Here is a 14,901-nt window from a genome sequence, read left to right on the forward strand (position 1 = left end):
TTACGACCCTGGTTTGTTGCAAAATTTGCACCTAAATACAATGTTAGTCAATTTAACAACAGTTACAATTAGTTACGATGCCCTGTCCAGCCCAGAAGTAGATGAAATGCAGACTCGAAAACCGATTGCTGCGTCAGTGTGATAAAAGAGACCTTGCCCTCAGAAGGATAAGCCCAGACTCTTCTTTTAAGTTCACTGGAGTTCTTCATGGAGCTCTAGAGCTGAAAAATTCCAGCCCAAAAAGTCCATTGCAGATTTAGAAAAAACCTGAGTGGAGCAAAGCTGAATTGCATAAATGCCTATCATTTTCTAAACCTACTTCACATCGGGGATTCGGTGAATTGCTGTTAGATTAAGGTAGTTTTAAGCCACTTTACCACAATGCATATGTGGCTATTGTAAGATGCCTTTTCATTTTAGATTAACTTGTACTTTAGGTTTAGTGGTCTTTTAAGTTGAGTAATTGTATTTGTCTGCATGAAAAATGCAGGGGGAACACAACAGCGCTCTCTCTCTGAATATTTCCAATTATCCTGTTGCCTGCTGTCATTCTAAACAGTACATTTGATGTTGTCACAAATCAATCATATACTAGGAGATATTGAATATTCCAGTGTCTGGACAGTTTCTCATCATCTAAAATGATGTCAAACAATTGTCAGCAGTCTTCCATCTTTGCTGAGACTCCGACGGTATTTTAAACCTAGCAAGAACCAATCATATTCCCATGTTCCGTCAAGCTTTCAATCATCGCTATATAGAAGACAAGTTCAAATGCATGTAAATGAGGGCTTAGGAAAACTGTAGCAAGAATGAAAACTCAAAGGGAGCACTCAGAAAGGTGGAACGCAATTCTCTGTCTGACAACAATTCTCTTTTACTGACAATTGCATCTTGCAGTCCCAATCGTAGACTGAAAAGCAGTCATTTTCAACACTTTCTTCTTCATTCTGCATGTTCTCTCTCGGCAAAAAGCCACATTGGTACATACTGTCACTTATCTTATGTTTTGCAGTAAATAGTGAAAACACAAATGTCCATACAAGTTAGGTTTTTGTATGGAGAAATTATGTTATACATTTGAGATGTGCGGGTTCGGTTCCCAGAGAACCAACAACAACCGAATTTAGGGGCTCTGAGTCGAACAGAGTTCGGAACCACTTTCGGATACCGAGTCGAACAGAGTTCCGGTTCGGATCTTCCCGCAGTTCGGAACTCGGATTTTAAAACCGAAGTAGGGTTTCGGATTGTATGCTAACAGGTCAAAGTGACGTGATTTTAGCTGTTTTTTTAATTTATTAATATATATTTTAAATACAGATCCAAAACCAAAACACGTGAGGGTGGTTTTGTAAAACCAAGACATGAGGATGAATCTGGACATACAGACTTGTTGACTGCAAAGTACATTTACTGTGTTCTTTTTTAGGCTACATTTTGAAAATAGACAAAATAATTTTCTAACAATTTGGAAGATGCTTTTTTGTTTTTGTCTTTCTGGGGAAACGCAAGTGCTGTCACTATAGACAGGTCTGGCTTTCACATTAAAATAGTCCAGTTAATCTGAATAAAATTCACAGCTGGCAGTATTTCTGTATATCTGGCATCATGCGGAGTCGCCGTGTAAATATTGTTTAAAGATTTTTTGATTTACAGCAGAATTACGCTCTGTGTGACAGTGATTGTGTGAGATGCACTGGACTTCCTGTCATAAGAGATTTAAGTACAGCTTGAATGCAATGCATTCAAGTGTAAGATCCTCCGTCCTGTGAAACCCAGTGTAAGATTATGGCTGGAGTCTGTAATCAATACTGAATTTTGTATGGTGTTCAACTCACACATTTTCTCATCAGCGCTATGTACATAGCAAGGCTTTGCACTATGAATCTATGCCTATGCTGTCATAAGCGATGGATCTAAACTCTAGCATAAGGGAACACATTTGTATATTGTACCATTTATTAACATTTTTATAGATTCCTGGATAATTTCCGATGATTTCGGCAATGTTAACATTATATACTGTACTTATCTTACAATCATAGGCCTCAGAAAAGGGGGGGTCAAGGGGGCGACTTGCTCCCCTCCCCCCAAACATTTCAGAGGCGCCAGTGGAGTGGCGGCCATGGATGGCCAGGGGCCGTGCATTATAGCAATAGGCTGCACAGCCCCTGCACTGCATGGAGGTGGTATAATGTGCGGTCTTTAAGTTAAAAGACCGCACATTACACCTCTTCCTCCGTGCAATGCAGGTGCTGTGGCTATGCAGCCTGTTCCTATAATGTGCCTCCTGCCTACTCCTCTCTAGTGGTCTCATCCTCTCCTTCGTCCGTGGTGCCGACCTCCTCCTCCTTCATGCTACCGACCAGCAACAAGTAGGTTGGAGGGAGAGGGAGAGGGAGGGGTGGATGCGGGAGTATTGGGGGAGGGGGGCTTTAAAATTAAATAATCTTTTGCCCCCTCTAGCATAAAATTACTGGTACGCCCCTGCTTACGAAAATTAGTTCTGCAATGCATGTACTCTTTTGACTTTTGCTAGAGAATTCCTAAGGAGAAGTGAGTTATTATTTGCCAAATTGCTACTATATCCTGCTATCAGCCTTTTTTTTTTTTTTTTTACAATCAAATTATATTTGGACATTTGAAACAAAAAAATTTTAAAATCAAAGATTCATCAACGGAATGCAATTACTTATCATCATTATCAAATATATTAAGATGGTTCAAGAGCACATCAAAATGGTTGTCAGCCATCACTAATCTTTCTGGCAGTCATCATAAATTCAGTAACATTTTTAGCCATCAGTAATAGGACAGATATAGTTTGGGGGAGGGGTTAGCATTACTATCTTGTACTGGTGGCACCATGACTGAGGCCAGGGAAATACCCAGATGGAATATGTATGCTATCCACTTGATCCTAAGGGTTTTCTATTAGAGATGTGCGCCGACCCCTGTGTTTTGGTTTTGGACCCGGATTCATATTCGAGTTTTGGTTTTGCAAAACCACCCTCACATGTTTTAGTTTCGGTTTTGGATCTATATTTTACAAATGATGTAAGCAAAAGATCACTTCCAGTTATTCACAAAGCACCCCGAGAACAGCCCTGGTAAGAGACATCACCCTCTCATTTTGGTAGTCACCCTGTGAACGTGTGATTAGGTGTTGCATGCTGTGGTGGCAGGGACAAGTAGATGTGCTTCATGTCCTGTGAGATGGGGGTGCATGGATATAAAAAGTGATTGAGGCATCTAGAGATGGGGTACATAGTAAATAAGACCAATAATGGGGATTCAGGACTGTGGGCTTGGGGTAGATGGAGAGTTAGATGAGGTTACAAGAACATATGGGCAGAATTCAGTGGTGTACAGATGGGATTCATGTTCTGTGAGATTGGGGTGCATGAAATTATAGGGTGAACACAGTGAGTAAGTTGGGGGAAGTGACAAAGTTGGGGAATCAGGGATATAGAGTTGGGGTACGTGTGAGTAAAATGCAGGTACAGGGACATACGGGGGATACAGGAATGTTGAGATAGGGTCATGGTAAGTAAGACAGGCGCACAGGGGATGTAAGAGGAGATATAAGGGCGTGGAGACAAAAGTCATGGCAAATAGGAAGGAAGTGTAGGAACAAGAGGAGACAGAGGTGTAGAGATGGGGGTCTTATTAGGGTGTTAATGGTCATAAGAGAGTTACAGTGGTTTAGGGTTGGGGTTCATGCTGAGTAAGTTGGGGATGCAGGGAAATACAGGGAATTAAGGGATGTAGATATGGGGTTCATGGTGAGTAATTTGGGGGTGCTGGGAAATACAGGGGTATTTAGGGATGTAGATATGGGGTTCATGGTGAGTAATTTGGGGGTGCTGGGAAATACAGGGGTATTTAGGGATGTAGATATGGGGTTCATGGTGAGTAATTTGGGTGTCCTGGGAAATACAGGGGTATTTAGGGATGTAGATATGGGGTTCATGGTGAGTAATTTGGGGGTGCTGGGAAATACAGGGGTATTTAGGGATGTAGATATGGGGTTCATGGTGAGTAACTTGGGGGTGCTGGGAAATACAGGGGTATTTAGGGATGTAGATATGGGGTTCATGGTGAGTAATTTGGGGGTGCTGCGAAATACAGGGATATTTAGGGATGTAGATATGGGGTTCATGGCGAGTAATTTGGGGGTGCTGGGAAATACAGGGGTATTTAGGGATATAGATATGGGGTTCATGGTGAGTAATTTGGGGGTGCTGTGAAATACAGGGGTATTTAGGGATGTAGATATGGGGTTCATGGTGAGTAATTTGGGGGTGCTGTGAAATACAGGGGTATTTAGGGATGTAGCTATGGGGTTCATGGTGAGTAAGTTGGGGGTGCTGGGACATAAGCCTGGATACAAGGATATAGAGATGTGGCTCATGGTAAGATCGGGATGCAAGAACATAAGGGAATTTCTGGGTGCATGAATGGGATTTATGATGAGGGACAGATTGAAGAGGCAGTAACATGGGGTTTATCTCAGGAATAGTCAGTAGCCGGAGGAGATAAGGGCAGGGGGAAATAAGGCAGGGCTGCCGAGTAAAACACATGGTGACAGTGAAATTAGCATGGCGCAGAAGATGTTTCATTGAGCGATTTTTCAGCCATCTCTTAAAACAGTCAACTACATTTTCAGTACCCCGGGTTAAGACGTTACTCTTCTGCTCTCCCCATGGAATATAGCCATGTGATGTATTCCATGGCAATAAAAAGAAACAACTCTGTCTATTCTTCTTGTAAAGACGGGTCTGAAAATCACAGATGCATGCGACAAATAAAAAAATAACATTTATGACAAACGTTGCAAGAAGCCATGTACAAACCAATAAATACAAGTAATCAGTAGGTGAGGAGGTGGAAAGCTACCCTGTATAGGCAATGTCCTCCAAGGCCAAGGAGAAGATCTAAAGCTACAGGTAAACATGTATAGCAAAGCTGACATATTGTAGAACAAGGCAATGACCGACTATTGTGCTCAGACAAAACACCTGTCCAACCACATTCAGTTTGAAAATGTAATAAAATAAGTCACAATGATCGTAGGTATGAGGATCATCATGATCAACTTACTTGTGAGCTAAACGAGAAACATGTCCCCTTAAGGAGCTTCAACCTAAACCAACGCCGTTTGTGAGCTGGTACTCGTGGTATTAAAATTGGGAGCTCGGAGTAATATACAATGAAATAGTGAGACGTTTTTTTGGATACCAAGCGAAAGAGTGCTTAAGGCTGAGTAAGTCAATGGATCATATATTGATTTATAGCTCAAATAACCTGTTATATTTCCTTTCCAGCATCTAATGGCTAACATAACTAACAACGTGTATAGAACATTAATGGTAGGAAGCCAGAATGCAAAAATCACTTTGTAACTGAGAGAAGCAATCGCCGGCTCTGATGGGATGTGTGTCTTTAATTTGATACTACTGATTGAACTCTGTTTCACAGTTACAGAAAAAGCTGTATAAATATCCCTCTAGCAATGCGATCTTTAATGAAAACCCAGATATGATTTACAAGAAGCAGTTCTCGTGTCAAAATAATGCTGAAGTAATAGCTTCCACATCCAGAGGAATAGAAAATAAATAAGTTGGCAAATTTTTATCTTCTAAGTCTCAGTAGATACGCTTTAAAGGGCGGTGAGACCTCGACAATAAGTTAAAGATACAGAAAACCTTGTGTATGTATGTGTGCGTGTATGTGTGTGTTCGCGTGTAAGTGTATGTGTGTATGTGTAATTATATATATATATATAGTCTTACAAAGAATCTGGCACCAAATTTAGGGACCTATTTATCAACGAGTTTTAGCATACGTAACGAGATTTAAAACTCTTTGTGTATGATAAATGGTGCTCCAGCCAATCAGCTCCCACCTGTCATTTTTCAAACATGAGAGTTAGGAGCTGATTGGCTGGAGCACCATTTATCATACACAAGTTTTAAAACTTGCTATGTATTATAAAACTCATTGATAAATGGGCCCCTTAAAGGGGTGTCCATCCACCTCGGTGCCTCCGCTATAATAATCAATAGTCAATCCGGTATAATGTAATGCAGGAGGCACTCAGAGGGCTAGTAAATGAATATCGTTATATTTCAAAACATGGCAATATGTGTCATCCTAAAACATGAACTTATTATATAGATGTTCAGCAATAGGATATTGATTAGCGCTACACCTAGAAAGTTTGTGAATTGTAATTTTTTTTCTAGTTGAAACAATTTTCAATGTGATAGAAAACTTCAGACATACACTACCCTTAGCGCATGTGGCAGCTGATTTTCTACTTATTGGCTGTTGTGCTGTCTTGAAATATAAGTTACTGCAAAAGGGTGAAAAAATGCACCATCTATACTATTATAAGAAAAGAAAATGTTGTGCTCATATAGGGGGAGGCGTACTAAGCCTTGGGGCTCTATTTATTAACATTATTTTGACTAAAATAAAGTGAAACAGGGTGTTTTCACACCCTTTTCACATTATTTTAGTATCACCTATAGTTATTACAAGGCAATTGGAGTAGAATTCGTAAAATTTAACTCCAACCCCTCAGTATCACTTATTTTTAGTAATCAGATCGCATTTCCCATAATTGTAATTGGAAATGTGATCCGACCAGAGTTACTAAAAATAAAATGTGAAAAAATATCGGGGAAAGCCCTGTGATAATAACGCCACCTGGAGGTGGCGTTATCCAGGGTCTCCCCCAGTTACCGGCCTCCTGCCCTGCTCTAACGGGGAGAGCAGAGCCGGGAGCCGGTCTCAGTAATCAGCTGTGTGGTCTAAACAGACCGCAAGCTGATTACTGTAAAAAAAAGAAAAACATTTTTTTTACTTACCTGACTCCAGGGACCGGTGATTGGGCCTCTGGTGATGACTCCCCTCCGGTCAGCTGGTCTTCCATAGTGCACTGCTGCCCGGTCATCAGGTGATCAGGCCCCAGTGCAGTATGGGAGATCACCTGACCGGAGGAATGGAGAACATCAGCATCATCACTGTAGTAAATAGAGCCCTTGGAGAGAGATAAAGTACCAACCTATCAGATTCTGCCATTTTGCAAACACAGCCTGTAAACTGCCAGTTAGGAGCTGATTGGTTGGTACTTTATCTTCTCCACTTTATCTCTTTCCAAGGCTTAGTACATCTAACCCATATACTGTTAAAACTGATACAATCAGTTAGCACACAAAAAACAAGGTACTGCAAGTCCCAAGGAATGAAAAAGTTTTCACCGTACATCTATGGTCTTAAAGATTCCTTAATGATGTTGCTCTTCTTGTTAAAATTATACATTGACCAGTGGGAATCGGTATGTAATGCCGCCGGATGTATTCCCAGCGGACCAAATACCGACGCCGGAAGCCCGAAGGATGAAGATCTCAATAGGGGCACCTAAGTACCCTAACCCTCCCCTTTCCCCCCCTAACCCTCCCTTATTGGTGCCTAACCGTAACCTCTATGGGGGGTGCCTAACCCTAACTCCCCCCTTCCAGTACCCTAAACCTAACCCTCCCGGGGGGGTGCCTAACCCTAACCTCCGCCTAGTGGTCCCTAATCCTAACCACCCCTTCCCCTAGCCTAACCCTAAGTCCCCCTGGGGTGCCTAAACCTAACCCCCCCCCCTGCGGCTAACAGCTAGGGAGCCCCGGCTTACCTTCGTTCAGAGTGCTGGGCATCGGGATTTCAGCATCTGGCTGAAGATAGCCGTCAGGATTTAGACGCCTATCTTTAGTCCCCGGTCGAGATTCCTGCATCGGAATTCCAACGGGTGACATTCCAGACGGCAGTATCTTAACCACATCCCAACCAGTGCCCAACATCACACCAATTGAGCATACCGTAATGCCGGAGATATTATTTTCTACCACCATCAACTTGGGAGTGGCCGGGACACCTTTATTATACCTGTTTAATGTGCTTGGAATCACTTACCATATGTAAAGGACTCTTTTCAAGGATGAGAGGCACATTATAACCTCTAAGGAGGTAATTATTATTGACATGGTTGACCACTATTGAACCATTATTGAAATGGTTAAACGCTACAAACTGCTTTTAACTATGTGTTATTGACTGTGCATGACTCATCAGTCTCAATAACATCACATGTTTGAGCTTTGAGTCACCAAACTTAAAGATTAGGCTGTTTAGACTGCAGTAGCAAGACTTGTTTACTTGGCTCTATAAAAGGGCCTACATGTGCCCAAACCTGTCACTGTGTTTTTAGAATGTCACAGTGTCGAACAGCTGTACAATACTGAGCTCAAAGATTAATACTTTATAATGCTAACTTCTATCTATCTTCTATCACCTGTAACCTGTTATCTTCAATAAAACCTACGCTGGTTGGAATCAACATGTGGACTATTCTCCTTGCTCACATCCGCTATACACCTATCAAATTGTAGGCATCTGCCAATGATTATAACATCTAAAGGGAGGTGATTGGGCAAAATCGTCTGTGATCTCTGGATGGACACCTTTCATTTTGGAGAATGTGGCACCGGTAGTGGAATTATATTTAAAAACAGTCTACACTATGCTTTTTATCTTAATTTGATTTGAGCAGGACATTATAACATGAAGAGAGCCATAATCAAGGAATCTTTATTAAGACTCATATTTACTGTGAAAAGCCATGGAATAGAACTGGTACCAAAAATAAAATAAGGTGCAGCTTATCTTAGGTTTTTTATCCCGTAGCAGGGGTATTTTTCCTCCTTTTATTCTTAATAGGGCGTTGATCGCATTTCCATGTCATCAAAATATATATATATATATATATATATAAAATCATAGTGCAACTCTGCGAAACTGCTAAATAATGCACAAACCTTTCACCAATATCACCATGTGTATAAAACACATCACCATGTTAAAAAAAAAGCATATCGCAATGTTTTTATGTTACAGTGGTTGGAATTAGTTACGTTTGAATAATTTAAATTAAAAATTAAACTGCTTACCTGTGCTGCTGGATATGTTGACATCATTGCTGATGTCTGGTACGCCTCCACCCTTAAGAGAAGCGACACACGTGTATGTCCCAAAGTCCGTAAATTTTAAGTCAATTATATCCAAGTTTGTGGTGCCCGGAGAGACATCAGGGTCTGTCTGAGTAATGACCATTCGTTCAGAACTCCGCAATGGCCTCCCGTTTTTAAACCAACTGAATGTAAGCTCTTCTGATGGAACAGCTTCTACTTGGCAGGATATTTTCACCTCTCGACCGATCTGGATGTTGTCATCCTTATGGTAGGGGTCCGGAGTTATCCAATAACGACCTTTTTTTAAAGCTAAAAAAAAAAAAACACATAAATAAATAAAAAATTAAATTAAATCTCCTCAGTAAGGTTAAAAAAAAAAGGCTTTATGGTGACATACAGCTGTAAACAGTAGCAACCTACCAAATAATGGCTGCCATATTTGAGGCAGAGATTAGAAAATCAATGCTGATATCTGATTGGTTCTTAAGGTTAATAGCACAAATGTGCCTTATTCAAAGATGGACACCAACCCGATTGTTGAGGATTGTGCACGATGTGTACTGCGCATGTGCAGCCCTCCATTTGCGAGTTCGCTCGCAGTGCCTCCCGACTCCAGCCTGATTGACAGGCTGTGGCGCTTGGGAGGCGGAGCGGGGGCGTTCCTTGGCAGCACACCCGGAAACAGGGACGTGTCACCCCTTGTTTCCCGGAGGGACGAAGCCAGGGTCTCCGTCGGTGGAAGCAAATTTCCTGGCCTCGCAGGCCAGCTGCCAGGACCCGGTCAGGCTAAGGTAAGCTTCAGCTACCGCAGCCTGGCCAATGGAGCAACCATCACAACCGATGGTCGCAATTGGTTGCGATGGTGATCTCAGGCTTAGACCTCAGTCGCTGGGATCACAGATGCAGAAAGGAGGTGTCAGTTTCCCTCAGACACCTTCTGCTGTATTTGCATTTTAGATGGACGGAATTGCACAGACTCTTGTGTGTGGCTCTGTCATTCTATCCATCTCTGAATCAGATCCTGTGTTAATAAATAAGCAACAATAATATCATATTCCCAATGCAAACAAATGCAATAGTTTTCAAAAACCTGTACAATTTTATTTCAGAGTCAACCAGCTTAAATAGAGTTTAAAATAATTTAGGAAATGTGCTCAGTAAATGCTGACCCTGCATGTTACTTAGTGTAATTGCTGCTGTGGTTCTCATACAGTAAGGGCATATATCACTGTAGTCTGTTATTTTTCATAATGGTTATTAAAATATGAAATGTTAAAAAAAAAACAAAGAAAAAAAACAGTTTCTTTTCTTGCCAGATGCAAATAGTATTTTTAGATTCTACTCAAGTACCCAAGCTCAGTATTCACTTGCATAATTTATTAATTCCAATAAGCAGACTTGCACAATTGCTTGATTAAAGCCAGAATGATGCTTCTTTTGAAAACAGGAGTACACAATCCATACAACATAAATTTAGTTAACAGTGGTTTTCAGGAGGAACAGCTCAAACATATACAGTAAATTTAGTAGATTCAGTATATTAGAAGTATATTTACTAAGCATCAGTTTTGCGTTTCTGTATATCTAATAAAGCACAAACCGATGGGCAACCACAGAGAAACCACGCTTTAGAATACAAATGAAAATCAAATGACCATCAATGTTTTTTCTGACACAAGAATAGACACTCTGGATTTACAGTGTCAGGATTTGAACTGCAACAAAACTACCACATAGCGGTTCCCTAAGGATTTCTGCCCTGGGCTGACCAGTCTAAGGCTGGTTGATTATTGCAGAGGGACCCTACAATACGTGTTTAGCTACTAAAGTGTCACCAGCCCCAGCTGATTTAGCCTAGTGTTGGTTAGTGAAAAATAGGGAATGTCCCATGCTACCCCCCTTCCCCTATTTTTCAATACAAGCCTAGGCTTAGAGGCTGAGGGGTATATTTACTATAGTGCAGGTTTAGAAGTGGAGATGTTGCTCATAGCAACCAATCAGATTCTAATTAATTTATCTAGCATCTTTTAAAAGATAAAATCTAGAATCTGAATAGTTGCTATGGGCAACAACTCCACTTCTAAAAACCCGCACTTTAGTAAATATACCCCTTAGGGCTGATTATCAATTTTTAGTTTTTTTAATTTATTTTTCACATTTTTTTAACATGACAGAAGCCTGCGCAGATCCTATTGTTGGGCTTAATGTTGACTTTTATCAGTATTGGACGAGATAGGGGTTTAGAAACCAATGGGGGTCGATGGCGGGTTCTGTTTAGAAGGTAAAACCAAACTTTATTTTAACTTTAGAACCCACCGCCAATTTGCAGAGGATCCCATTGGTTTCTAAAACCACAGAAAAACCAATGCTTAGTAAGTGTAACCCTTACCTTTCCTTGAAAGTAATTAGAGTTCTGTATAGTAAGGAAATATTTCATATATTCCAGATACTGCCTTATTTTTATGAAAGTCTGTCCCACATTCCAAGTTACTAACTTTGACAAAAAGCTTTATGCCTTCATACAGTGAGTATATATATATATATATATATATATAGTGACACAGTTGGGATAGGGGTCCCTCTCCGGGGGTAGGTGGACTCCCTCTTTGCACACAGCAGCCATAGAAAGAAACAGGAGACAAGTCTGGGAATCTCATACCGTGCAAACTGCTCGGCGCCAGTCTTTATTGTGCCACACACAAAAATATAAACAAAAGCATAAACATAAGTCCTAGCCTGGCTGGGCACTAACTACACAGCAGATTCCCTTGCTACAACAATGGTAGGGCCTATTGCCCTTACCATCAACAAAACACGTGCACAGTACTTACAGGGTTTTAACCGTGTCTCTGAACAGGCTAGACTGCCAGCTCCCCCAGGTATGAGACACTCAGCCGCAAATAAACCCAGCTTAAATCAGCCAGTTCCAGGTGGAAGCCCTAATGAGCCTGCTACAAGGCTGAATGGCCCAAAACATGGAGTGGCCTGTGGATGGAGCCCTCCCTCTCCTCACATCCACACCCCCAGGACCCATTCCGGCTTTTCACAGAAGCCGACACTACTAGTCTGCTTTTCTAACAGACTTCTCCTGGGGGTTTTAAAGACATAAGACAGGAATCTGGGACAAATATAGAAGCCATTCCACACTTCTCCAGTACTTCTATCACAATATATATAGCGCCAATAATATTATGCAGAGCTGTACAGAATATTGACCATTGGAGAGCACCCAAAAAACTCATGCAAGCACAGGCAGAACATACAAGCTTCGTACATGTCTGACCCTTGACCCCAGTGCTGAGGCTACAGGGAAAGGTTCCTATACAACAGGGAAAGGTTGGTGAAATCCAATTTTTATTATATATAAGCTAATAGCAGAAAATGGAGACCATTGTACTGCATTAACAAGGATTGGTACTTTAAAAAAAAAAAAAATAGACTCCCAAAGTGGAATAAACACTATGGGGTAGATGAAGCCAGCCTTGGAGAGAGACAAAATGGAGAGAGATTAAGTACCAACCAATCAGCTCATAACGGCCACTTTACAGGCTGTGTTTGGACAATGACAGTTAGGAGCTGACTGGTTGGTACTTTATCTCTCTCCACTTTACCTCTCTTAATATAGAGAGGCTTAATATATCTCCCACTAAAAGCGTACAACCGTACAGTGCTTTATGTACTGCTCCCAATGCCAGTAGAGTAATGGACAAGTTATTTAATGTACAATTAGACTTTATCTCAAAAGGTATTTTCTGGTCAATGTCTCAAGTAAATATGAGATGAGCCTGTAGTGTAGTGTTTCTCTGATCTGGTGTTTCCCAAAGGCTGGAGAACAGCAGTTCTTCCCTATTTTCTACTACTAAAGATGTTATCAGGGTGCACTCCTAGGGGGTATATTTACTAAAGTGAGAGTTTTTCAAAGTGGAGATGTTGCCCATTGCAACCAATCAGATTCTAGCTATTCTCTTCCAGAAGGTGCTAGTTAAATGTTAAGTAGAATCTGAATGGTTGCTATGGGCCACATCTCCACTTCTAAAAACTCTCACTTTAGTAAATACTAGCTGTAGTACCCGGCGTTGCCCGAGATTTTAAGAATGTTTGTTTACACATCATCCTCCAAAAAACCTCTCCTTAGGCAGGCCTCACGAAGTGTGTGACAAACTTCCCTATCAACAGTCCTAAGGTCTTTGAAGGAATTAGGACCTGTAACGGTGTAAAGCAAACTTCGGAGATAGAAGCATTCAAAATTTGTAGGATGTACAGTGTAAACACGGCCAAGAGCTTCTGTTGCTCTGATACCAGGATGACCATCTACAGCGACTCCCTGTTTTCTGCGCAGAAAAACTTTGGGAGAAGCATTCCATCTGTAATATTTTGGCAGCTCACAGTACAGCAGGGTCCATGCAAAGTCATCATTTTGACACAGTTCGAAGAAAGAAGTCAATGTTGTTGCGTAATTTGGTATAGTCAGAGAGCGGAGAATGCTGGCAAATCCTGCTAAAGCCCTCTTTGATAATAAACATTAACATCATGACAAAACATGACAACACAAAACGCTTGCTCCGAGGCCCTACCCATATACCGTGAGGCCCCACAGTGAGTGTCCAGCAAAAATTGTGGTTTTAAATTAATTCAAAATTAACAGTAATTAATTTCCATCTAAAACTTTTATAGTTGCCCCTGCCGTGTTTTAATATGCTCCCACCGTGTTTTAATACACTCGTATGTAAAATGTCATGATCTTCACTTGGAAACTGTGGATTTGTATAGAAAGACAGAATTACAGAAGGAAAAATTTTCGCTTTGATATAGTAGAGAAGATAGAAAAGAAAAAATAGTAGATAAGCTAAATCCTTTTGTAATTCCATACCTGACCTGTAGAGGGTGAATGCTATGCAAAAATTGTGTTTTTTAATTAACTAAAAAGTAACAGTAATTAATTTTGATTTGGTAGAGAAGATAGAAAAGAAAATATAGTAGATAAGCTAATCCTTTTGTAATTCTGTACCTGACCTGTAGAGGGCAAATGCTATGCAAAAATTGTGTTTTTTCATTAATTAAATATGAACAGTAATTGATTTCGATTTAAAAAATTTTTAGTTGCCTCCGTCGTGTTTTAATACACTCGTATGTAAAATTCACGAACGTAGCTTGTAAACTGTGGATTTGTATAAAAAGACAGGAGGACAAAATTTTACTTTTATATAGTAGATACCCCATACTGTACTTCCTTTCCAGGCAGATAGGAGGGGCATAGACAACAATATTAGTGGCCAAATGTAATAACTTCTGATCTGCCTAAAGAAACCTGGTTTTGCCTTTAAAAAAAAATGCAATTTTGACAAACCGGAAGCTATCATGCCTGGCCCTATGTGTACAAAGCACATCTGCCCTATTAGAAGAAAAGAGAGAGGCACTGGTCAATTGGAGACTTAAAAGGGCCCCTTGGATCAGAGAACACAGTATCCTATTACATCATGTAAATAGAACTCTGTATCTTATCAAAGTTAATGTGACCTGCACCCAAAACTAATAAAATATAATGTGATATTTCTGTGTAACTCGAACATCTCATTCCAGGGATACAGCAAAATACTGTTTGGGGTACTTAAGTCGGTACAATAGCCTCTAATTAGCGTCTTTGCACAAGTGGTGAAGAATGGCATAAAGCAGTATTTTTTGGAGAGAATAAGTTGTCCTGGCAAATTTGGGGTACCTGAAAATGGGTGCTAGCATATTTTAATGTCTCTAAAGTGAAGTTTTAAAAAAAGTGAAATTCCTCCGTCATAAAAGCACCTGCAATCCCAAAAACACTTGGCCCCTTCTTAGCGCACCCCCAGAACCTTATTTCGCTAGTTTTTGAAGTTGTCCCCCCACT

The 14,901-nt window shown here is 40.7% G+C and overlaps 1 protein-coding gene across 3 annotated transcripts in view; it reads right to left on the reverse strand.

The window, feature by feature from the left end:
• Positions 1–14,901, reverse strand: part of MDGA2 (MAM domain containing glycosylphosphatidylinositol anchor 2) — a 918,945-nt gene that overhangs the window by 235,115 nt on the left and 668,929 nt on the right. For all 3 annotated transcript variants that reach the window (XM_088455291.1, XM_088455288.1, XM_088455287.1), the window contains one exon: positions 9,003–9,332. In XM_088455291.1, the coding sequence (XP_088311417.1) occupies positions 9,003–9,332 (330 nt within the window). The remainder of the gene's footprint in view (positions 1–9,002; positions 9,333–14,901) is intronic.

Source organism: Taudactylus pleione, unplaced genomic scaffold, assembly GCF_031769625.1.
Source record: "Taudactylus pleione unplaced genomic scaffold, aTauple2 ptg000652l, whole genome shotgun sequence".
NCBI lineage: Eukaryota > Metazoa > Chordata > Amphibia > Anura > Myobatrachidae > Taudactylus > Taudactylus pleione.